This window comes from Ovis aries, chromosome 6, assembly GCF_016772045.2.
Source record: "Ovis aries strain OAR_USU_Benz2616 breed Rambouillet chromosome 6, ARS-UI_Ramb_v3.0, whole genome shotgun sequence".
NCBI classification, from domain to species: domain Eukaryota; kingdom Metazoa; phylum Chordata; class Mammalia; order Artiodactyla; family Bovidae; genus Ovis; species Ovis aries.
In genome coordinates this window covers 115,012,937-115,034,966 of record NC_056059.1, presented here as the reverse complement: position 1 = coordinate 115,034,966, position 22,030 = coordinate 115,012,937, and the positions used below count along the sequence as shown (strand labels likewise).

The 22,030-nt window shown below is 56.6% G+C and overlaps 1 protein-coding gene across 3 annotated transcripts in view; it reads left to right on the top strand.

The window, feature by feature from the left end:
* ABLIM2 (actin binding LIM protein family member 2) overlaps window positions 1–21,770 on the top strand; it is a 137,250-nt gene extending 115,480 nt beyond the window's left edge. For 2 of the 3 annotated variants that reach the window (XR_009601182.1, XM_060417696.1), the window contains 2 exons: window positions 1,190–1,270; window positions 20,058–20,100. Coding sequence is in view for 2 of the 3 variants with exons in the window: in XM_060417696.1 (XP_060273679.1) it covers window positions 1,190–1,235 (46 nt within the window). In the remaining variant the exon portion in view is untranslated. Of the gene's footprint in view, window positions 1–970; window positions 979–1,189; window positions 1,271–20,057 lie in introns of all 3 variants that reach the window. The other variant, XM_027971246.3, reaches the window with a different exon arrangement.
* The last annotated feature ends 260 nt before the right edge of the window (window positions 21,771–22,030 follow it).

Here is a 22,030-nt window from a genome sequence, read left to right as displayed (position 1 = left end):
CTGCAGTCCGTGGGGGTCGCAAAGAGTCGGACGCCACTGAGCACACACAACGGAGGCAAAGTGGAAGGGTAAAGCCCGCCCAGCCCCCGCGCCCACAGTGCAGCCTCCCGGGGCTTCGCACCGGCAGGATGGCCTGCAGGGACCTTGGCGCTACTGGACAGACCTGCTCATGTGGCTGGTATCCGCCTGGGAGGCTCTGCCAGTCCTCAACCACAGGGCGGCGATGCTCGCTCATGGCTGTTACCCAAGAGTGACGGGAGCCTGCTCTCCAGGGCTGATCCACGCTGGATGTTGGAGTTGGGGAAAGGGGAGGGAGTCGCAGCCTGCACCCTCTAAGTGGTCTCCAGGTCTCCGGGCTCAGAGCTGGCCTGGCCAGGCCCCCGCACAGCACACGGGGAAGTTCAGGGACCAGCCACCCAGTGCCCAAGCTCCTCACTGATGTCTCCCGCCAGAGAGGGAGGCTTTACAGCCAGGACCCAGAGATGCCGCCCTGGGGGGAATGCGTGCTCATGGAGACAGCCCATCTGTATGATTTTTTTAACAAGCCACTTTTAGTCTGGAAGAAAAAAAATACCTTTAATAAGCTAGCGTATGGGGCTCTGTATTTAAAAGGAGGAGCTGAAGGGTGGAGAAAGTAAGACAGTAAGAGGTGGGTAAGCCCAGAGGGTAAACTGAGGCAGGTCTGGGGAGCCCCCCCACCTCAGGGAGACAGTAGCCCAGCCAAGAGAGAACACAGCGCTGCCTCAGGCTCCCAGTCTGGCCTCCAGTCTCCAGACCATGCCTCCCGCTCCTGGCTTCCCACGGAGACCCCAGGGCACCCCCACCCACCCCCAAGCTCCGAGGATGCTGCGGGGTGGAGGCGGCGTGGTCCTGTCGGCCACAGGGCGGGGTCTGGGCGGGATTGCTCCACCTTTGGGCCAAGCCCGTGCGAGTTCTGAGCTGGCCCCTGTGGTCTCTGCTTCTCTTACAGAATACAAGGTAAGGGCCGCCCGCTCCCGTGCTGACCTCTGCCTGCTGCGCCACGCCCGCCCAGGTTAAACATTCCTTTTCTTGTGCTTTCCCATGAAATGTGTGTGTCAGATGTGGATACATGTACGTAGCTCTTCCTTAGCCTCGACTCAGCTCTTGGCCTCCTTCCTCACAGACGCACCTGCTCCCTGGGTGACCCCGGGCTTTCTTCTCCCTGCAGATCTATCCGTATGACGCACTTATTGTCACAAACCGGATCCGAGTGAAGCTGCCCAAGGACGTGGATCGGACGAGACTGGAGGTGAGGGGCCCCCAGGGGTGAAGGACCATGTCTGCCGGGAACATCTCTCCCCATCCGGCGTGTTGACACACCACCCCCGAGATCCCCACAGTGATGTGCAGGGCCCAGTGACAGGCTCAGAATCAGGGACCTGAGTTGCCTCCAAGACCAGAGACCGTGGTTATGTGCCCAACAAAGATGGCTTTGCCAAAGGGCGCACAGCTGCAGCGGTTTGGGGCCAGGAAGGCTTCGTCACTGTGCTTAACTGGGTAACATTCGCCTCTTCCTTGAACGCTGGGAAAATTGGCACAGTTCCTGGTTTCTTATCTGATCACCTTTACCCTGACCTTGAATGGTGCTTAACTCCGGGAGCAAGGGCATGTTTAAAGGACCTGCAGGACGAGGGTACAGAGGGTATGTGGGTGGCATCTCTTAGCCAGGCCCCACCATGAGCCATGGTCCCGGATGGTCAGCATGCATAAAAACTTCCTTCATCCTCACTATCCTCCCACCAGGAAACCAGTGTCGTGTCGGGAAGGCTTCACAGGGGTGAGGGGTCTGGGGGCTCCTGAAGGCCCAGGGCCACCTGCCCTGTCTGTGCCCAGGGGCTGGGAGCAGCTGTGGGGGTGGGTGCAGGCTCAGGAGGCTTCCGGGAGGGAGCAGTAAGGGCGTGGATGTGGCCCAGGGGCCCCAGCAGTGCTGGGGGCTCAGCAGGGCTGCCAGGCGGAAGCCCATCCCAATCCAGGCCAGGTTGATCTGAAAAGAAGTCTCGGGTCCAGATGGACGCTCTGGGGCCCTGATCTTCCTTTAAGATGATGTTGATATCTGCTGGGTGGGGAGCTGTGCTCACGAGAGGCACTAGAGCCCCTCACCCAGGCTCCAGGTAGTGGTGGCAAGGAGGGACAGGGACGCTGGTGGCACTGCAGCGGTGTTGGGGGGGGGGGGCGGGGATCAACCTTCTGTTGTGATGATGGATCCTGACCGAAAATTGCTGTTCAGTTGCTGTCTGGACTGCAGCACACCAGGCTTCCCTGTCCTGCACCATCTCTTGGAGCTTGCTCAAACTCCTGTCCATTGAGTTGGTGATGCCATCCAACCATCTCGTCCTCTGCCGTCCCCTTCTCCTCCTGTCCTCCATCTTTCCCAGCATTGGGGTCTTTTCCAATGAGTAACCAGAAGTAAGCTAGAAGGGAACTGCTAGCTTGTCTGACCGACGGGGCTTCAGGTGAGGTCTGATCAAGCCCCCAGACCCGGATTCTCTCCTGTTTCCTGAGTGCCTCCCCTGTGTGTCGGCCTCACAGACAGACAGATGTTCACTTGCCCTCCCCCAGACTCGAAGTCTGGATGAAAGAGACCCAGTGGGGCTCCCAGAGGGGCTCTGGGACCTGGGACCTAGGACCTCGAGACAGGGGGCGGGTGCTGGGCTCAGATAATTACGGTATAAATACATAATGTGGGATAAATACGGTGATTTATCCACTTAACCCTTTACTAGCAGCTATTTAGTGATGCAGCTATTGTTGAGAGTTGAAAACGTAAGGACAATATTAACAGTAACAAGACTGGTTTTTGGGTGTGATTTGAGGTACTAGTTTCATTCCCTTATTGATAAACAACACAGTACTCTCTCACTTCTCACAGCCTGCCTTAGCCAAAATCATCCATGCAATGTTTAATTGCAAAGAAGCCTTTTTGTTACCAGTGAAAAACTGAAAAGCATGCCGTGCATTGAAAGTATTTCACAAATTATTTGCTCGTGATTATGACATTAAGGCTTCCCAGGTGGCTCAGCGGTAAAGAATCCGCCTGCCGAGGGAGGAGATACAGCAGATTCGGGTTGGATCCCTGGGTCGGGAAGATCCCCTGGAGGAGGAAATGGCAACCCGCTCCAGTACTCTTGCCTGGAAAATTGCATGGACAGAGGAGCCTGCTGGGCTGCAGTCCATGGGGTCACAAAGAGTCGGACGTGACTAAGCATGCACTGCTAGGTCACTTCAGTCGTGTCCAACTCTGTGTGACCCCATAGACGGCAGCCCACCAGGCACCCCCGTCCCTGGGATTCTCCAGGCAAGAACACTGGAGTGGGTTGCCATGGCCTTCTCCAATGCATGAAAGTGAAAAGTGAAAGTGAAGTCATTCAGTAGTGTGCGACTCCTAGCGACCCCATGGACTGGAGGACTGGAGTGGGGCGCCATTGCCTTCTCCCAAGCATGCGCAGAAGGAGATAAAGACTGTGGCCTTGTTCTGTGAAGTGTTCAGCGTAGTCTATGATGTTCTGCATACGTGCTAAGTCGCTTCAGGTGTTCACGACTCTTTGTGACCCTATCGATCTTAGCCAACCAAGCTCCTCCATCCAGGGGATTCTCCAGGCAAGCATACTAGAGTGGGTTGCCATACCCTCTTCTGGGGGATCTTTGCGACCCAGGGATCGAACCCACGTCTCTTTCATCTCCTGCACTGGTAGGTGGTTCTTTACCACTAGCGCCACTTGGGAAGCCTGGAATGAACAGAGCAGTCCCCGAATCAAGCTCAGGGAGTACCTGCCACGTGGTCTGGAGGACGGGGCCCAGGGCAGCCGCTGCCCGGGCCTCAGGGTGACAACCCCTGAGTTCTTTGCAGGGGACACACTCTGGCTCCTGCTGAAGTGAGGCTCTTGGTAGCTGTGTGCTCAGGTTTCACTGCTGTAAAACAGGGCACATGCGGGCTGGGTGGCTGTCAGGACTTGCCTCAAGGGCTCCCGTGGCGGTGCATGGACCGTGAACACCCTGAGGGCTCCCACTCCCGCCATGGACGGGGAGGGGGCAGGGGGCCGGTGAGCTCAGAGCAGGGCGCCGACAGCTCCTGCTCCTGACCCACCAGCGGCCGCAGGGCCACCAGCCCGTTGGGACTTGCTGTTTCCCTCCTAGGGAGTAGGGTGCCCTTTCACTAACTCCCATCCCCCCCCTTTATTTTGCTACAATACAGAATGAAGGTGCAAAATAGCAGATGGTTAATACATGTAAACATTCCCCCCCTTTTTTTTTTGTTCAAAAAAAGCCTTGGACGTGAGGGTAATGAGTTTCATCACCCCCATTTCCAAGAAAATCCCAGAGCATGCATTGCTTTCTAGTCATTCTCTTCCAGATCTCAGCCACGCCAGGAGGCAGATTGGAGGTGTTGCCACACATGGTATGGCAACACACATCCTCCAGGGTTGGGAGCTCGGCCCTGAGCCAGGAAGGGCTCTGGGGGTGGGGGGTGGGCTGCATCCCAGCAGGAGAGAAAGATACAATAATGTTTTCATCTCAGGGGAGAGAGCTTAATTTTTAATATAAAAACAGTTCCTAACTCTTGTAAAAGTCCAGAAAAACATGAAGAACATAAGCAATCCATGGAATTCCCCCACCGAGTCATAACTCCTGTTAGCTCCGGGGTGGACCTGTTTCCGGAAATCTTTTTTTTTTTTTTTTAATTTCTCACAAATGCCCAGAGATAACTGAATTCTGTTTTGGATAAGCAGGCTTGTACTGTTGATGCAGCTTGGCATCAGTTTGTTGTGAACCTTTTCCACGCCAGCTCATGGGAGTCTGCCTGTCCTTTAAGACAGCTGCGTGCTAGTCCTGTGGTGTTCTGTTGCCCAAAACTTGGCCTCTGTGCCCTGCTGCCAAATTGAATCTCCAAGACAGGACTTTGGGTTAAGTAGGAAAGAAGAGCTGAACTGCTCTGCCAGGCCAAGGGGGACTTTGTGTCCCAACCTGAGATGGTTCCTTGAGTTTTCTAGTTCAAGGGTGGAGTTGCTGATAAGGTGTTTGCAGGGCCTGCACTCATTTAATCTGGTCTCAGGTAATCTCTTGGTGAGCTTTTCTGGTTCCTTTAAGCTTCAGGCCTCAGGTGGCCTTCCCTGGAATGAAGACTGCTGGCACCTTCCATTTATTGGGGGTTTTATTAGATTGGTGCAAATATAATTGCAGTTTTAGACTGTGAATTTTAAATCTTTGTAACTAGGCTCAAACACATCTACATTAATCAAAATAGGAACCATTACAATCCACATGTTTTTACCAATGAGAAATACATTTGCTTATCCCTGTAGCATAAAAATCTGTGCTTCAGGATTCGATGAACTCTTGGAAAACATATTCTGCCTCCTGCTGGTTATGGAAGCTTTTTCCCTGCAAAAAGTTGTCGAGGTGCTTGAAGAACCACTAGTTGGTTGGCGAGAGGTCAGGTGAACATGGCAGATGAGACAAGACTTTGTAGCCCAATTTGTTCAGCTTTTGAAGCATTGGTTGTGTGATGCGTGGTCGGGCGTTGTCATGGGGAAGAACTGGCCCCTTGCTGTTGACCTTTGCTGGCTTCAGGCGTTGCGGTTTTCATGGCATCTCATCGATTTGCTGAGCATACTTCTCAGATGAAATGGTTTCGATGGAATTCCGAAAGCTATAGCGGATCAGACAGGCAGCAGACCACTACACAGTGACCGTGACCCCTTTTTGGTGCAAGTTTGGCTTTAGGAAGTGCGTTGGAGCTTTTTGTTGGTCCAGCCGCTGAGTTGGTCGATGCCAGTTGAAATATAAAATCTGCTTTTTGTCACACGTCACAATCCGATCAAGAAATGGCCCACTGATGTTGCGCAGAACGGGATAAGACGGCACTGCAGGACGTCAGCTTCTGTGGTTTGCGGTCAGCTCACGAGGCTTCGAGCCTTCTCACCTTCCCAGTTTGCTTCAAGTGCCGAAAGACCATAGAGGGGCCGATGCTGAGTTCTTGGGCAGCTTCTCCTGTGGTCGTCAGAGGATCAGCTTCGATGATGGCTCTCGGTTGGTGGTTGCTGGCTTCCGATGCCCGGCCACTCCACTCATCTTCAAGGCTCTCGTCTCCTTTGCCAAACTTCTTGAACCGCGACTGCACTTGTTTGCAGTTCCTGGGCCAAACGTTTACTGATGTTGTGAGTTGTCTCCACTGCTTTATGACTCATTTTGAACCCAAGTAAGAAAAATCACTCAAATTTGCTTTTGAGAACACAATGGCACCCCACTCCAATACTCTTGCCAGGAAAATCCCATGGACGGAGGAGCCTGGCGGGCTGCAGTCCATGGGGTCACTAAGAGTCGGACACAACTGAGCGACTTGACTTTCACTTTCCACTTTCATGCATTGGAGAAGGCAATGGCAACCCACTCCAGTGTTCTTGCCTGGAGAATCCCAGGGACGGGGGAGCCTGGTGGGCTGCCGTCTCTAGGGTCGCACAGAGTCAGACACAACTGAAGCGACTTAGCAGCAGCAGCAGCAGCACCATCGTGTCCATCGTCTACAATAAATATAAAATAAACAGCAAGGAACAAGTCATTAGCAAAAAAAAGCGAGAAATGCATATTAAAATGATGTATAACCTAACAACATTTATTTAGAATATATTCTGCTATCAAATGGCAAATTTCAATAGTGCAAAAATCACAGTTACTTTCTCAGCAACCTACTAGTTCTATGAAAGTGAAAGTGTTCGTCTCTCAGCTTTGTCCAGCTCTTTCCATGGACTGTAGCCTGCCAGACTCCTCCGTCAGTAGGATTTTCCAGGCGACAATACTGGAGTGAGTTGCCATTTCCTCCTGCAGGGGATCTTCCTGGCTCAGGGATGGAGCCCTGGTCTCTTGCATTGCAGGCAGATTCTTCACCTTCTGAGGGCTTCCCTGGTGGTTCAGATGGTAAAGCACCTGCCTGCAGGGCAGGGGCCTGGGTTTGATCCCAGGATTGGGAAGATCCTCTGGAGAAGGAAATGGCAGACTCCTCAGTCCATGAGTCGCCAGCTCACGGGACCAGGGATGATGGCTGAGAAGGTAGAGTCTGCCTTCAGTGCAGGAGACCAGGGTTCAATCCCTGAGCCGGGAAGATCACCTGGAGAAGGAAATGGCAACCCAGTCCAGTATTTTTGCTTGGAAAATGCATGGATAGGGGAGCCTGGTGGGCTACAGTCCATGGGGTCACAAAGAGTCGGACACGACTGCATGACTAACACTTCCGCTTTTCTGAGAGATAGTTCTATAAAGAGCTCAAACGGCGTTATTAGGTGCATCCCTTGAGGCAAACCAGGACCCCCCAAGGCCGTACTGTCGCTTCCTGGCTGCTCCCCGTGTCTCTGCATCCTCTCCCTTCCCTGACTAGCAGCTGTTTGAATCTGCCCTTTACGACTCAGGGGAGGTCGCAGAGGCTGGAGTCTGTCCCTGACAGACAAGGGACAGGGGAAGGCTTCCATGCCCAGGAGCCCCGCTGGGTCCTGCCCTGTTCCCATCCCACACAGGGGAGGTTGGCAGGGACCAGGCTGTGGATGACAGGCCATTGGCTGGGGCTCCATCACCCAGGAAAGCAGTGGGTCTGCTGTGTGCCCAGCAAGGGGAGACGGTGGACGTGCAGGGACAGCTGGTGGTGCCCACACACCACCACACCGCCAGGGATGTGGGATCAGCCCCTGGAAGGAGGACCGCTCTGTCTGTCAATGGTCAAAGCTTGTTACCCATCCTTACCGCAGAGTGTTTGGCTGAGCCTCACCAGCCTGGTGAACATGGGCCTGGCATCGAGCCGGGCCTTGGGGATGCATGGTGAGCCAAAGCCAGCAGGAGTGCTGCCCTCAGACTCAGCCTGAAGGGGAGGCAGACGTCCATCAACTGATGACTAATGAGGGTATAAAATTATAGCCCGAGATGGGGCCTCTAAAGGAGAGGAATGTGGGCCCGTGAGCATTTTAAAAGGGATACAGTTAAGAATCGATACTTTTGAACTGTGGTGCTGGAGAAGACTCTTGAGAGTCCCTCAGACTGCAAGGAGATCCAGCCAGTCCACCGTAAAGGAAATCAGTCCTGAATATTCATTGGAAGGACTAATGCTGAAGCTGAAGCTCCAATACTTTGGCCACCTGATGCGAAGAGCTGACTCATTTGAAAAGACCCTGATGCTGGGAAAGACTGAGGGCAGGAGGAGAAGAGATGACAAAGGATGAGATGGTTGGATGGCATCACTGACTCAATGGACGTGAGTTTGAGTAAGCCCTGGGAGTTGGCGATGGACAGGGAGGCCTGGCGTGCGATGCACAGGGAGGCATGGGGTTGCAGAGTCGGACATGACGGAGCCACTGAACTGAACAGTTAAGTGGGTGTGGTAAGTGTGCCTGAACGTGTGTGTGTGTGTACCTGCACACAGGGTGAGAGTGGCAGGTGGGAGGAGCGTTTCAGGCAAGCACACAGCAGCCACAGAGGCCCTGGGGCAGGACGCAGCAGAGGCTGTGCTGGAGCAGGTGGCGGGGAGGAGGGCCAGGCCTTGTGGGGTCCTGAGCGTAGGTTAAGCAGTTCAGTTTCTAGCCAAAAAGCAATGACTTTCAAGTTGGGGGACGACATGATTACATTCGTATTGAAAACCATGCCTGAGGCTACATGTGAAGCCTGGGCTGGCTGTGTGCACATAGGAGATGGTTGAGGAGGCGGTTGGGTGGTCTGGGCCAGAGCTGATGGCATCTTGGACAGGGCGGTGGCAGTGCTGAGATGAGAAGCGGGTGCATTCAGGCCATATTTGGGGGTCGAGGTGAGAGGGTGTTGTGGGGAGGGGCAGGGACACACCTGGGGTGACTCCAGGGTGTCGGGATGGGGTGGTGGGTACATGGCGGTCACTGGGTTCAACAGGACGGACCCAGGTTCTGCCCATGACTGATGCTCTGGCCTGTGCAGCACGGACAAGGGAATTCAGGACGCTCAGCCAGGCAAAGAGAAAGACGCCACGTGGGCACCTGGTAGCCCATAGTCTAGAGGAGGAGTCTGGAAAGGGTGTGGTGGCCCTCCCCACTGTCACACGGACGGCAGTCGGACGAATCCTGGATCCCCATGGGCAGGGCGAGGACCAGGCTTCCCAGGGAGACCCGTCTGGGGCCAGTTTAATGCCATGCCTGAGATCCAGCACTTTCTTTCCCCGAGGGTCTGGGTCTCAACCCCACCCCAGCACCCAAGGGCCTCGTGCCGTGGCGGCTCTTGGGGCCTCCTGCATTTGGCAGATGCCCCCTGAGGGTCTGCCATGCCCAGAGCATCCACCCTGAGGGGAAGAGCCTTGCCTGCCCTGGGCAGACTCCAGCGTCCACTTACTAAGGCCAGCCCTGCACTCATATGCCCAGCATTCGCCGAAAGACATGGCCATTGCGCTCTGTGTCAGCCTCTTGCCGTCCAAAGGTGGCACCCTGGTGGAGGGAGAGAGACCTCGGGTCCAGGTGACCTGGGTGTGAATCAGCCTCCAGAATGTTTCTAGCTGTGTGACACTGGACCAGTTACTTAGCCCCTCTGAGTCATCAGATGACATCACTGTGCCAGTCCGGCTGGGCGGCTGGAGTGTTTATCCAGTTGTTCAGAGTCAGGAGGGCTTGCCGTGGGAGAGCCCTAGGCAGGTGTGGTGTGCAGTTTCAGTCATCTTGTCCATGTCATCCCCTCTTTACCAACCTGAGAGCGACGTGGGCCAGTAGAACTGGAGAAAGGTTTCCATGGAAACGGGAGTGCTATGCGCGGGCCAGACAGTGCTTGCTGAGAACTTCCTGGAAAAGCGAGGTGGCCGGGGTGAATGGAGGCAGGGTCAGGCATGGGCCTGGTCACCTGCAGAAAGGAAACCCCTCCTGGATGCCTGGTACTGGGACAAAGCAGGATGTTTGAGAATTTATCAGATTTGGCTTATTTAATAAGCACTTGATCACCACCACCAAGTTGTTTCAAGCACTCGACACATTGGTGTACTTGGTTTTCACAGCTCGGTGCAGCGAGTACAGAGAAGGCTTGGGGGAGTACAGAGAAGTTTTGCAGGGGTACAGAGAAGGTTTGTGGAGGTACAGAGAAGGCTTGGGGGGTACAGAGAAGGTTTGAGGAGGCGGATACAGAGGAGGTTTGGAGGGGTGGGTACAGAGAAGGCTTGGGGGGGCAGGTACAGAGAAGGTTTGTGGGGGTACAGAGAAGGCTTGGGGGTACAGAGAAGGTTTGTGGGGGTACAGAGAAGGCTGGGGGGTACAGAGAAGGTTTGTGGGGGTACAGAGAAGGCTTGGGGAGTACAGAGAAGTTTCAGGGGTACAGAGAAGGTTTGAGGAGGCAGGTACAGAGAAGGCTTGAGGGGGTGGGCACAGAGAAGGCTTCGGGGGACGGGTACAGAGAAGGCTTGGGCAGGGGTATACAGAGAAGCCTGGAGGATGTCCCCAGGCCTTGCAGCTTCTAGGAAGCGGATCTGCAGTTCTGGTTAAGATGTCAGGCGGGGCCACTCTGCTGTGCGTCTTCCCAGATTAATTACAGTGTGGAATATTGATTTCTAACCCCTTTTCCACATGCCAACCTCCCAGAGCACGCAGTCTGCTCCTTAGGTAGGAAAGTATGTCCGCCAGGGCCTTCCAGAGAAACAGCAGAACCAACAGGAGACAGATGGGTAGACAGACAGACAGACAGACAGAGACGCAGACGGACAAGTGTTGAGTTGGCCCCAAGAGTTCATTTGGATTTTTCGGCAACATGTTATGGAAAACCTGAATGAACTTTGGCCAATCCAACATCAAGAAATTTAATTTAAGGAATTGGCTTCCTGTGGGGCTGGCAAGTGTGGCATCCGTGGGGCAGGGCAGCCGACTGTACACTCAGGAAGGAGCTGACATGTAGAGACAGAATTCCTCCTTCTCCGGGAAGCCCTCAGTGTTTGCCCCAGCAGAGTGAAAGCGGCCACTGCATCTTCACTTAAAGGCTGAGGTAGGCACGGCCACGTGGTCAGAATGCCTTCACCACCCCTGGACTGTTTGGCCAAACAGCCAGGCACCAGGGCCTGGCCTGGCCAACTCCCGCGGAGATCCAGGCTGGCGGTTGAATAGATGGGGAAGGAGGGTGTGTCCTCCCGAGGCCTGGAGGCTGCGGTCCCCAGGGTGCTCCTTTCTGAGCGCTTGGCATAGGCAGGGCTGAGCAGCTCCCCGCGTGCCAGACCCTGGGGCTAAACACACACCTGAGTTTGCTCAAGCAGGAGAAGCCCGAGTTGTAGGAATGCACCTGAAACCCAAGGTCCTGAGGTTTAAAGAATACATCCTTTGTTTAGAGTCATCCAACCGGTCTGATGGGTCTCAGAAGAACCCGACAGACTGATGGTGACTTTGTTCCCAGCCACGCGGATGTGTCTGGGAGACGCGTCTGCCGTAGCCTCCGGGCCCCTAGGGCCTCCTGATGAGACACAAACAGCCATCCTGGAAGGCCAGGACAGGTGGTAGGACTTTAGGGATGGAGGGTGGGGAGGGAAGAGGGAGGCGTGCGGAGAGAAGGGCAGGCCCTGCTGGAGGGGGGGGAGCCGGGAGGCAGCATGACCCGGGAGGTGAGAGCACAGATTTGGACTCAGGGATGCGAAGCACAGATCATCCCTGGATGAGGACAGGAATCAGGCCCATGCTGCCCTAGAGGGGCTGAGACAGATGAGGTCAGCTGTGCTCAGTACTGAGGGACACACGTGGCCCAGGGCCTGCTTGCTTGGCTAGTGCAACCCAGGAGGGCCCCCAGGAGGAGGGGACATTTGAGCTGGGACCTGCAGAAGGGGGAGGAGCTGCTCTGTGAAGTGGGGGAAGAGCATTGCAGGCTCTGGGTGGCAGAGAGCCTGGCATGTTTCAGAACTTATAGATGCCCGCCACGGGGCAGAGCCGTGGTGGGAGAGGTGGGAGAGAACACGGTGATGCAGGGCCTCGGGGCTGCCTGGCAGCCACATCAGTCCACATCTCGGAGCCTCCATCCCCGTCCTACCCAGTAAGCTATGGTGAGGTCACAAGCCAGTGATGGAGAGCTCCTGGTCCTTGTCTGGCACAGAGGAACACTCCACAGACAGCAGAGGCCGTTATCCTTATGACAACCATAACGTCATCACAGTGATGATGTCGTCGTGGTGATGACATCATCATCATGGTGATAGTGCCATCATGGTAATGATGTCGTCATGGTGATGATGTCACCGTGGTGATGGTGTCACCGTGGTGATGGTGTCATCATGGTGATGGTGTTGTCATGGTGGTGATATCATGGTGATGGTGTCATCATGGTGATGATGTCATGGTGATGGTGTCATTACTGTGATGATGTCGTCGTGGTGATGAGGTCAAGGGGCAAGGAGCATGGACCCCACTCAGCAGGAGCCCCCTCTGCAGACAGGGCCTCCTTGTGCCTTGTGACAGTGTGGGAGGCACTGCGGGGCCCAGACCTCTGAAGGAACACAGCTCCTAGAGTCACAGGCTGAGGGGGTCTGGGCCTGAGCTCACCTGCTTAGCACCCCCTAGAGCAGGGGCCTGGTGGTAGCTGGTGGGCTGCAGTGGGCGTCTGAGCTTGGTGAGGTGGAGGGACTAGGCGAGGCCCGCGGGGGGGATCAAGGCAGGCCAGTCCCGGCAAGCCGGGCAAGCTCAGGCTGAGGGCCTTCACCACGAAGCCTGGGATGCTTCCAGGAGCCTTCGCGAGGCAGGCGGTCAGGACTGAGGGAAGGGCCCGGCTCTCGAGTCTCCTGGCCTGGGGCCCAGGCTGCCTGCCCCGGGGCGAGGCTTGGGACCTCTCTGAGCCTGGGCTTCCAGAGGCTGTGAGGTGAGAGCAAACTCTCAGGGCGGGTGAGGATGGCAGCAAACGTCGTGAAGCCCCTTCCCGAGCCTGGCAGTGTCCCCCGTCAGTGCAAGGGGGTGGTGGGGTCCCCGTCTGTAGCCACGCCTTCCAGGAAACAAACCCACTCAGAAGGACGATGCAGACAGTGGCGTGCAGTTCGTTACACGGCGGGCCCAGGGCAGAGTCTCTTCTTAGCCAAGGACCCTGACCAGTTTTTGTGAAAACCTTATATACCCTAAGTGTATGTGCCCAAACTTGCCTCCCCAAATTCCCTGAAACTAGTCTGAACAAAGGAAAAGAAAGATAATCAAAGTTAACCCGTGATTCATAAGCCTGAAGCCTAGGTAGTTAACAGTGGACAATTATCAATAGGCCTGTGGTCATGCCCCAGTAAGCATAATAGAATGTATGAGTCTATTCGGTTACACAGACAATTAGGGTATTCTTTTAGGGAGAGTCTAGGTATGAGCCCTGGGGCTCTTCCATCTGGGGTCCTCGTTTTCCATTGGTGTGTCGTTTCCATAGATACTGGGATATAGCTTAAAGTCCGCAGTCTGGCCCAAGATGGAGTTCTGCTTTCAAGATGGAGCCTGTTCTGTCTGTTTCCTCCTTCACCCAAGTAGACCACAGGACGTCCATGGCGCCTCCTGAAGCCTGGATGCTAAGGGTGTGTGAGTGCGCGTAATTCTACTGAGATGCGCTGCTTCGTTAATGTTTCAGAGGGTCTGTGATCCAGAAAGAGTTGGGGATTGCTGCCACCAATGGCCTCAGTGGGCCTGTCGGCCACGGGCAGGGGTAGTCCCCGGCTACGTGGACCTGCCTGTCTGACCCGCACGTGGTCCTGAGGAGCAGCTGGGGGCAGCCTCTCAGAAAGAGCCCTGGACCCCCAGCCTGAAGGTCTGAGTTTCCAAGTGCCGCTTGCTGGGGCTGTGTGACGCAGGAGACGTCCCCATCTGGGACAGACGTCCCCATCAGTCTGCATCCTGTGGGCACCAGCGCCTCGCACACTCACCACCTCCCTGGGTATGAGCACAAGTGGGTATCTGGCACAAATGGTCCCTCGATGAGCTCTTGCTGTGAGCAGAGGTTTTTCATTACCAAGTCCTGTCTCAAGGGAGCCCTGGCTGATGGAGCCGGTTACAAGCTTGTTGACTTAAAAGACAGTCACAACCTGAAAGTCGAGAGTTATGTTTAATTCAGTGGGAAATTTCAGGACTTCAAGACCAGGAGACAGCATCTCAAGTGAACTTGAGAGAGCTGAGGTGGGGCGGGAATCCAGGTTATAAAGAAGTTTGTGACAAGGGGCTGGTGATCTGGACATCGAAAGATTATTGTTAATTACTAAGGAATTTAGCGCTTCTCTGTGTGAGGGAAGATGCGAGAGTCTGGACCAGCTAAAATCATTCCTTTCATACACGCTTCACCTGTCTGGCACCAGGACCTGTTTTCATATCCTGAGCTTCCTTTCCTCCGGGCTCACCATCGGGAGTGGCTGCAGTGTGATGGGTCTTGGATGGCAAGTATTCTCCTTCCTGAATTCCCTTAGGGCTCAGCAGCTCACACCCAGGGCTGCAATCTCTGACATGACTGGGACATCCTTGTCTACTGATAACGGCAGGAAATATTCCCTCTCAGTCCTTACTGAGTCCTGTCTCCGGGGAACTCTTGCCAGCAGAGCTGGTTACAAGGTTGTCGACTTAAGAACAATAGTCACAACCTAAACGTGGAGAATTATATTTTGTTCAGTGAGGATTTTTAGGACTTCAAGCCCGGGAGACAGCATCTTAAGTAGCCCTGAGAGAATGGCTCCAAGGAGGAGGGTAGGAGTCAAGTTATATGGAAGTTATATGTTATATGTTATATGTGATATGCAACAGAGGATGAGGGGCGCTGGTGATACTGAACCTGCCTGCCAAAGCGGGAGATGTGAGAGACGCGGGTTCAGTCCCTGGATGGGGAGGATCCCCTGGAGGAGGAAATGGCAACCCACTCCAATATTCTTGCCCGGAGAATCCCATGGACAGGGAGGAGCCTGGTGGGCTACGGTCCCCAGGGTCACAAAGAGTCAGACACGACTGAAGCAATTCAGCACGCAGCAGAAATCTTAAGCTAAGGAGTTTTCTATGTATGGGAAGGCGAAGAGTCTGGGTTCACGGAAGTCTTTCCTTCCACGTGCATCTCTGCTCTGGGGGCCAGAATCCTGCCTGTTTTCACATCCCGAGTTCCTCTCTGCTCACTGCAGGGAGTGACTGCAGCCTGATGGCTGTTGGATGGCAGGTATTGTTTTCCTTCCTGAGTGCCCTTAGGGCTCAGAAGCTCGCCTTCGGAGGGCCAGAATCGCAGATGGACTGTGACAGCCTTGTGCACTGATACGGCAGGAATACTCCATTTCTCAAGGTGAAGTCAGAAAACTACCCGTGGCCGTGAAATGCTGGTGGGAGCCTCCGTGACGCTTCACGGGGCATCAGGCCTCCAGATCTGTGGCCCTCAGATGGCTTCACTGCTCTCCGACCCTCCTCCCTGGCAGGTGCAGGACCGCTGTGGGGTGGGGGCGCCCGGTCTAGTTTATCTCTGCATCCCGGCACCTGATGCCCCACAAGTGAGGGAGGAGAGAGCCGTCTCCAGCCCTCCCAGCTCTCCGGTCACCCCACCACCCAGGAGCTGCCTGTATAGGGTCCTAGGCACACAGGTTCCCCTTCCCACCCTGGGGTGTTCCTTGCAGAGGGAACCAGAGTATATAGTTCGCTTAGATCGGTGGCTGTGAAGCTACTCCTGTTGTTAAATTTTCAAGCATTTTCCACACTGGTTGTTAAACTCAGCCATTACTGAAAAGCACATCAAGTGTACTTGAGATTCATAAATTATATTTAAACCACAGGTGACAGAGACATCTCCTCTGCTCCCTAATTCCTCTGACACTTTTCACTACCGTCTGTGTCCTCGGGGTGGGTTGCCTCCCATCACATCTGCGTGGAAGGCGCATTCTACAGCTAGGTCCCCTGGGCACCTCTTTCCAACTCATTCAGTAGCATCTCCTGGAAGCTTGAAACTGGCTGTGGTGTGGGTATCCACACCACGGGGAAGGAGGAGGTTTGAGGACCCGGGAGCCTGCGGTGACGGTACAGTCAGGAGAGGTTTTCTGGAGGAGCTGAGACTCAGACTCAGGTCTGGGAACTTGGAGGGGGTCAGGGGGGTTACCCGGGTGGACCAGGAGGGGCCGGCATTCCAGGCAGAGGAAGAATGGGGTGAAGGCACAGATAATCCTCATTTTACAGACATCGCAGCTGAGGTCGTGCCGCTCTGCACAGCTGGGCAGGCCTGGAGCCGGGACGGGGTTCCCCTGAGTCTGGCTCCTGGGCCCAAGGCCTTTGCACAATCCCATCCTGGACAGTGACCAACAGGCCAACCCCCAGCTGAGCATGTGTGACCCCTACCATGCCTCCTTCCCAGGGGTGCTCCTGGAGGAGACGGGGCACCCCCAGAAGAGAGGGCCATCCCAGAATGTCCCTCTGCCCAAGCGCTGTGCCCCAGGCTTCCTTCCTGCTGGCTCAGGCTGGAGCTTGGCCAAGCCTGGCCTTGGTGGGTACCTGGGGTGGGGGAGGCCTGCCTCCTCCAGGGAGCCTTCGGGAGCCAGTGACTGGGGGAGTTGGGCTGGGGGAAAGCCTCTGGGGCCAGCTGTGCTCTATGGAGGCAGTGCGTGAGCTGAGTCGCTTCAGTCATGTCCCCCCTGCCACCCTAGGGACTGCAGCCTCCAGGCTCCTCTGTCCATGGGATTCTCCAGGCAAGACTACTGCAGCGGGTGCCATGCCCACCTCTATGGGATCTGCCTGACCCAGGGATCGAACCCATATCTCTCCTATCTCCTGCACTGGCAGGCGGGTTCAACTAGCACCAGCTGGCAGGCAGCTGAGGAGGAGCCCAGGACGGGGGTCCTGACTCTGCTGTGAGTGGGATTACCTTCAGTGCCAGTGGCTGGCTGCCAGGAGCAGGGCGCCTCAAGCCCTTCTCCCCTGGGAGGCAGTGGGGCCAGCTGGGGGCAGTAAGACTGCACTACAGACCCCACAGCTGTAGCCAGGAGTGAGGGACAAGCTGCTTGGGCCCTGCAGTGCCCACAGGCCCTGCCACTGCCCCCCTGTACTAGCGGGAGGCCCCCAGGTGGGGAACACGGGGCCACCCTCATTGCACCCTTCTCCCCTCCTCAGCTTAGAACACCGTGACCCCTATAGTTCCCCCTCCCCTCTCCTCCCTCCCACATGTCATCACCTGGGAGACCCAACCCTGGACCCACCCGAGGGCCCTAAAACAGGAGACCATAGGCTGCAAGGGCGCTGGGCGCCACCCCGTGAGCCCACTCCCAACTTCTGCCTAGGATCCCTGTCCACCGCCACCTCGGGGCCCTTTCCCCCTCACCCCCACCTCCCTGGGGCTGTGCCCTGAGGACCAGCATCCCGCTCAGGCTTCTGATCTTTCTCTGACCCCCCTGCACTCCTGTTAACCACCCCGGCCCTGCCCCCGGCCTCCCCCCTCCCCCCCCGGGGCCTTGGGGGCACCCACTAGACACACGCCCAGTGGGAGGAGACACGGTTTTCCCTGATCCTTCCTCTCTGGCATCTTGCTGGTCCCACAGTCACAGGGAAAGTCGTGACGTGGCCCCCGGAAGCTGGTGCTGCTCTCTGGAATGATGGTTCTGAGCCCCCGTGGGGTGAGCTGTGGGTTTCCCAGCTGGTCAGGAGACCCTGGGCTCAGCACCGTGGGTATGAGCGTTTTTCTGATCCTGTTCCTGTCTGTGGGTCTGAGATGGCAGCAGGCAGCGGACGGCCCCTACCCGGCCGAGGCTAGCTGGATGGGGTGTGGGTGTCCCTGTGTGTGTGGGTGTGTCTGTGTGCGTCTGCTTGTATGTGCCAGTTCTGAGGACTCCAGGCCTAGGTTCAGTTAAGAGGGACTTTAGAGCTTCCCTGGTGACTCAGACGGTAAAGACTCCACCTGCAATGAAAGAGATGTGGGTTCCATCCCCGGATCAGCAGGATCCCCTGGAGGAAGAAATGGCTACCCACTCTAGTATCCTTGCCTGGAGAATCCCAGGGACAGAGGAGCCTGGCGGGCTACCGTCCATGGGGGTCCCAAAAAGTCGGACATGACAGAGAGACTCACACTTTCTGTGACTCAGCATAAAGGCGTCCCTTGAGTCTCCTTCCCTGTATCATGCCAGTGACCGGGCTCCAAAACCCAGGGCAAGTCACACAGGGCTGTGATTTCTGTGAGAGATGTGCCTGGCGGTGATGGCTGTTTCTGCTTTCCATAGTTCCCCACGTGTCTTCACACCATTTTCTCTCTCGGTCATCACAGTTACCTTTAGTAGGACGTGTGTTTTAAATTCAAGAAAGCACTATTTTTTCTGGCAGGAACTAGGCTTTAAATGATAAAATTCACAACTGCAGCCATTTTAAAGTGTGCGGGTGACTGCCTTTAGTGCATTCTCAATGTTGTGTGACCTCCACTACCTCTGCGGAATTCCAGAACGCAGTTGTTGGATCCAGGAGGAAACCGCATGCCCACCAACCAGCTCTTCCCCAGCCCCCTCGTCTCCCAGCTCCCGGCAATGACTGAGCTGGTTGTGGTCCCTGAGGGTGTTCCCCACTCTGGATGTTTCCCACAAATGGACTCACTTAGCTTGTTTCCTCGCCCATCCGTGTTGTAGCGAAGGTCAGAGTGTCATGACTTTTTCTGGATGAATCATGTTCCCGATGGCACTAGAGGTGAAGAACCCGCCTGCCAAGAACCCTCCGGCAGCAGGTGCAGGGGACCAGGTTTTTGATCCCTGGGTTGGGAAGATCCCCTGGAGGAGGGCATGACTACCCACTCCAATTCTCGCCTGGAGAATCCCCATGGACAGAGAAGCCTGGCAGGCTCCAGTCTGTGGAGTCGCAAAGCGTCAGACGCTACTGAGTGCTCACCAGTCATGTTCCAGAGTCTAAATCGACCTCATCTTGTGTACCCCTTGGTCCTTCAGCGGGCACTTGGGTTGCTTCCGCTTTGGACAGGTGTGGATAATCTGCTGTGAACGCGGGTGTGAAGGTAGCCGTGTGAGTCCCTGGTTTTGGTCTTTGGGGATCTGCTGGGTCTTGAGGTGATTCTGCTAGGCGTGCGGAGGAATGGCCAGGCTGGTTTCCAGGCGGCTGCGTGGAAGCCACACTTCTTACATGGGGGCGGGAGGGGGTTTTGAACCAGGCCCTCTGGGGCCGGAGCTGGCCCTGCTGCAGGCTGCCTGCCCCCCTTTCCGTCTTCTCCCCAGCTCCTCCCAGGCAGGGGGGAGGGCCGGCCTCACTCCTGGGAAGCCCCCCAGGAGAAGGTGCCGTGCCCACCTGAGCCGGGTCTTGAAGGACAAGAAGTTACTCAGCATCGGCTGAGGAAGACAGACATGGGGGCGAAGGAAGCAGACACCCACAAGGAAGAGTCTAGAATTCAGGTGGCGTCAGGCGGCGGCAGAGGTGGCTCTGTCTCGGATCGTAATAACTGTACCCGGGGCTCACTGTCGCTGCCCAGGGCCGGGCTCAGCCCTGGGGGCTGACCTGCGCTGACCCGTTCACCCCACAACTCCGGGGGGGGGTGCCAGAGTGACCCCGTTTACACATGAGCAGGGTGAGACTCCAGGCGGGCTAGCTGGGGCTCAGAGAGACAAGAAGCTCGCTCGGGGCCACACAGCAGAGGTGGGCTGGGGAGAGGGAGGATTTGAAGTGAGGCCTGGGCCTGTCTGCCTCCGTGTCCTCGTGCGAGCAGTGGGGATACTTCCTGCTCACACAGCAGCCATGAAAAGGAAATGAAACGGTACACGTGACCACGTGTGCACACTGCCCGCCATTTCCAGGCCTGATTTGCACTCGGTCTGCGGTGGGAGACGCTTCTGCAGGTGTCAGGAGTCAGGGCTCTGGCCCCTGCTTGGCAGCTGCTCACCGTGGGTCCCCTAACCATCTCTCTTTCCTCTGGGCCAGCTTCTGTCCACTGCAGAGCAGCCTGGTGGGGATGCAGAGGGAAGCTGGGGAGCCAGGCGCACCCAGGGAGACCCCCCATCCTCTCTGCAGGTCCCGCCTCCGGGGGTGCAGAGGGAAGATGGGGAACCAAATGCACCAGGGAGACTCCCATTCTCTCTGGAGGCCCCGCTTCCGGGGGCACTTGGCCAGGTTGCTCACTGCCCTGCTCTGGGTTTCCCTTTTCATTTGCAGAGACACCTGTCGCCCGAGGAGTTCCGGGAAGTGTTTGGGATGAGCGTGGAAGAGTTCGACCGTCTGGCCCTCTGGAAGAGGAATGACCTCAAGAAGAAAGCCCTGCTGTTCTGACGCTGCCGGGGGGTGGGGGGACCCTGACCACGGGCGCGCCTGTGGGAACCACCAGACCACCTCCTCTTGCACTCGGCTCCGGCTTCTCTGTGTCCACGGCAGGCGGGCAGCGGTGGGAGCCTGGGGAGGGCCGGTTGGCGGGGGCTGGGGGCGGGAGGAGCTCCCAGAGCAGGTAAAGCCCCCGTTTCTGGTTTCTGCCAGCACCACTCCCGCGCTTAGTTTGCAGCCCAGACCCCTGGCTTTGCACTGTCCTTCCCCGCTGCCCCTTGCCATCAGGAAGGAGGATGCAGCAAGGTTGCTGCCCAGAGATGCAGGACTACTTAGACGCACGCAGCCCACCCTCCCACCTCCCTGCAGTGCCCTCTTTGTGCTGGGCCCCCGGGGTGCACAGAGGGCGGGAGTGGACGCCCGAGGAGGCTTAATCAGTGACGGGCACTGGCGGGTTCCGGTGGCTGGGCACGTGGCTCCTGGTATCCGGGGCCCCACTTCCCTGCTCAGCCTGGGAGGCATGGCCTGGCATGCAAGCCCCCGTCCCCCGCCCTGGGCCTCCCTGGGGCTGTCGGAAGCTTGGGGGTCGATTTTTGCAGCCTTCGTGATGAATCTGTGTTTAGGGAGGAGCTTCAACCCGAAGGCGCACCTTCTGCTGGGGCCCTCCGTGCGCTGCGTTCCTCTTGCAGGCCATCCCTTAGATGCCTAAACGATATCTTTAAAGTTAACACAGAAGTTTTTATTTTGTTAAAGAGTAGAGCCTACTTAAACACAAAGACGACATATATAAAGAGTTTAATTTTATGGCCCCGCTGAAAGGGCGCGCCCCAGCCTTATTCCCCACCTTCACATCTGTGTGCTTTCAGGCTGTGTGTGTTCCCTGTCTGTTTCCCCTGTGCATTTTTCTTTTGCTTTTCGGCCTGTCACACGGGCACCCCGCAAGGCAGACCCCACCCCCGCCCACACACCCCCCTACCGCGGTTTGTAAGGGCGCCTAAAGCACGGCCACACCGCGTGTCTCACTGTCATTTTCCAGGTCTTGCAGAAAACATCCTCCCCTGAGAGCCCCCGAATCAAGGGTTCCCACGGCCCCGGATGACGCTTGCCGCAGCTCGCCGCGCGTCCTCCTCCTCGTGGCCGGCGGTATCCCACTTTGCACCCCCGCCCCGTAAAACACCCCCAGGGAGGGAAGGCTGGTGTCCGGTCCTGAGACCCTCCGGGACGACGGGGTGGGAGATGCTGCCTAGACTGGCAGAGTCGCCGTGCGGGTGGGGTGGGGCGCCTGAACGGTGGTGCACCGCTTCGAGGGGCCTATGAAACGCGGCGCAGGTGTCCCCAGAGAGTGGGCCCCGCCTTCGTGCCGCCGCGTCTTCCTCTGCGTCCTGGACGTCCCCGTGTTCAGTCCGCGTGACTCAGCCCCCTGTAGTCCTGCTGTGCACCCGGCTTCTCACCAGCGCGGCTTGGCCAGGGAGGGGGCTTCTCAGCACCTAGTATATGCTTCCCTCCACGTCGTGAGCTGAGCCCAAGCCGCTGGAAACCCCTATTTTCTCACTAGTGAACGTCTTGTCAGACCAGGGGAGCCTGGGAAAAATAAAGGATGATGTATTACAACTTGTGAAAGTGAAAAGCCGCTTCTTAAAAACGCCTGTCACTTCCAGCCACGGGCCTCCTTCTGCCACCAGCACCTGGGGAGGGCATCCGCTAAAAGTGGTCATCCTGGCCGTGGGCACAGAGCCGGGGGTGGGACAGACACTGTGTCGGCCCCAGGATGGCCCGAGGACAGCCCTGGCAGAGGCAGCCCCTCGAGCTGGGGCGCTGAGCCCCTCACCCAGGCCAAAGTGCTGACGGGAGAGATGCTGATGCCCGCCACT